Source organism: Orycteropus afer, unplaced genomic scaffold (assembly GCF_000298275.1).
Source record: "Orycteropus afer afer isolate SDZICR_OR568_19922 unplaced genomic scaffold, OryAfe1.0 scaffold00135, whole genome shotgun sequence".
Classification (NCBI taxonomy): Eukaryota; Metazoa; Chordata; class Mammalia; order Tubulidentata; family Orycteropodidae; genus Orycteropus; species Orycteropus afer.
The window spans coordinates 7,601,486-7,603,962 of record NW_006921722.1 but is presented as its reverse complement, the minus strand read 5'-3'; the positions used below and the strand labels follow the sequence as shown (position 1 = coordinate 7,603,962).

Here is a 2,477-nt window from a genome sequence, read left to right as displayed (position 1 = left end):
GAAGTAGGATTGCCCCACCTTCCTTCAGAGGAGTGGCTGGTGGGTTTGAACCGCCAGCCTTCTGGTGAGCAGTCAGGTGCCTTGGGCACTGCGCCACCAAAGGGCCTAGTAAACATGAAAGAAAGCATTGTGTGTCACATTTGCTTGTCTCCTTGAAATATTTTAGTCACAACGTAGATTTTCTCTGAAGCGTCCCTGCTAATCAGATTAAGTCTTGAGGTTTAAAGAAACCACCTGGTGTATAACTCAACCTGATGATTCAATTGGGGTGGAAATGGACAGTCAGTGAGGCAGGAGCCAGTCCTGAACAGGAGTGGCATCACCGTCACGCAGGATGTCCCATCTCCTTTGACTTGCCCTTGCTTTCTCCGGCTCCTCCGGTGCCGGAGCATGCTAAGCGTGGTACTCTGGTTAAAACAACCTTTGCCACTCAATTACTCATCTGATTGCAAATGAGGTGTTTAAAAAAATATTTATATTATGCCCCAGCTCATTCCAGAAAAAGATTTAGGTCCCAGCTATATCTTTAACATTGAAGATTTGTGATTCTGTAGACAAGCCACTGGCAAAGTGGCTGAGCTTGATTGAGAGTTTCTTGTCCCTGAGCCCAGCTCCGTGGCAGGCACGGCCACATCTGTACCAGGGGGGCCCGGTGCAGAGGGCACTCAGGTTCTTGGCCAGCCACAGATCTGTCTCCCAATGGCAGGCAAGCCACAGCCTCCACCCTCCTTCCTGCACCTCTGCTGACTCTTGGCTCCCCACTGCCGTGTCCCTGTCAACCATGCCCTCCTTCTCTTCCCCAGTAATCTATAAAACCAGCCTGCTGCATCTCCAGCCACGGCAGATGACTGTCTATCTCCCGGAAGTTCGGAAGATTTCCATGGACTATATTAATTTACCCGTCTTCAACGCGAATGTCTTCAGTGAAGATGAAGATGATTTACCAGGTATGGTCACAGACATCGGCTTCTGGCGGGTCGGGAAGGGGCCACAGCGGTGAGTAGGTAAGGGCTGAGGGGTGTGGGCTGTGCCTGCTGTCTCCAGTTGGAAAAGGTTGACCTTCCCCCCCATGAGGTTGAAGCATGTGGTAGGGGTTACGGGAGAGAGATCACCTGTGGTCATTGGTTTGGGAAGAAGAGAAGCTTCCAGAACACAGGCAGTCACAATGGCAGTGACACCTGATCTTTGTGGAGTGCTCTGTGTTCCATTTTATCCTCATCATGAGTTGTGTGCCATATGAAGGTTGCTCCACAGGACTAGTCAGGACTAAATAAAATCCACACTGAAGCCCAGTCTCATTGCCCCAGCCCAGCCCTCATCCTCACTTTCTGCTCAGGGACTGACATTTGTGGTACCCAGAGAGGAGGCCCTGGGTTACTGCATCAGCTGCTACTGAAAGGCTGGAAGTTCCAGTCCACCCAGACGGTCCTTGGAAGAAAAGTCGGGCCATCTGTATCCAAAAAATCAGCTATTAAAAACCCTATGGAATATATGCACACCCATGTTCTCAGTAGAGGAACAGATAACCGAACTACGGTGCATATGCACAGTGGAATACTATGCAACACTAAAGAATAATGTAGAATTCGTGAAACACCACTTGACATAGATGAGCTTGGAGGACATTATGCTGAGTGAAATAAGTCAGGCACAGAAGGACAAATACTGCATGAGTCCCCTATTGTAAAAAGTCAAGGAAAGGTTTACATATGGAAGGAAACTTACTTTGTTGGTTACCGGGGATGAGAAGGGAGGGGAGCAAAAATTGCTAGGTCGGTAACAGAGAGATACTGATTTGGGTGAAGGGAAAGTCTGTGTACCAAAAGCGAGTGACCAACACAGTAACACTAAGGAAAAGGAAGAGACAGAGACGTGCAAAAGAGGTACAGACAACAAAGATGGACACTTTTCACCTACACAACACCCCATTATCGGTAATAACAAACAATGTACAGGTAGATACGGCAGACAAGCTGAACGATCAGGTATGTCTAGGCAAAAGGGAATATAGCCATGACCATATATAAGTTTGGCAGACAGTATTTCTACATACCTGTTTGTATGTGCTGTAAGAATGTCCATATCAATAGAACTAGTAGGCCACAGCCAGCCATCCTGAGGGAGTGAGTTGCTGGACTGTGGGCTCAGGGCCATGGTTGCAGGGGACATCAAGCTCAATTGGCATAACACACTACGCTAAAATATTGTTCTACTTTGGTGAGTAGCAACTAGGGTCTCAAAAGCTTGCAGGTGGCCATCAAGATGCAGCAATTGGTTTCTCCTCGTCTGGAGCAATGAAGAATGAAGAAAATCAAAGGTGCGCAGACACAGTGAATGCAGGGGACTAGTGGACCATGCAGACTTCAACCTGCATGACCCTGAGACTTGTTGTTGTTGTTATGTGCCGTCGAGTCGGCCCCGACTCATAGCGACCCCTCCTTGGGTTTCCGAGGCAGTATCACTACAGAAATAGGATT

General features: G+C 48.2%; 1 protein-coding gene across 1 annotated transcript in view; it reads left to right on the top strand.

The window, feature by feature from the left end:
* The window catches only part of TULP4 (TUB like protein 4), a 204,274-nt gene that overhangs the window by 193,959 nt on the left and 7,838 nt on the right, over window positions 1-2,477 (top strand). The window contains exon 12 of the mRNA XM_007945276.1: window positions 804-947. Within this exon, the coding sequence (XP_007943467.1) occupies window positions 804-947 (144 nt within the window). The remainder of the gene's footprint in view (window positions 1-803; window positions 948-2,477) is intronic.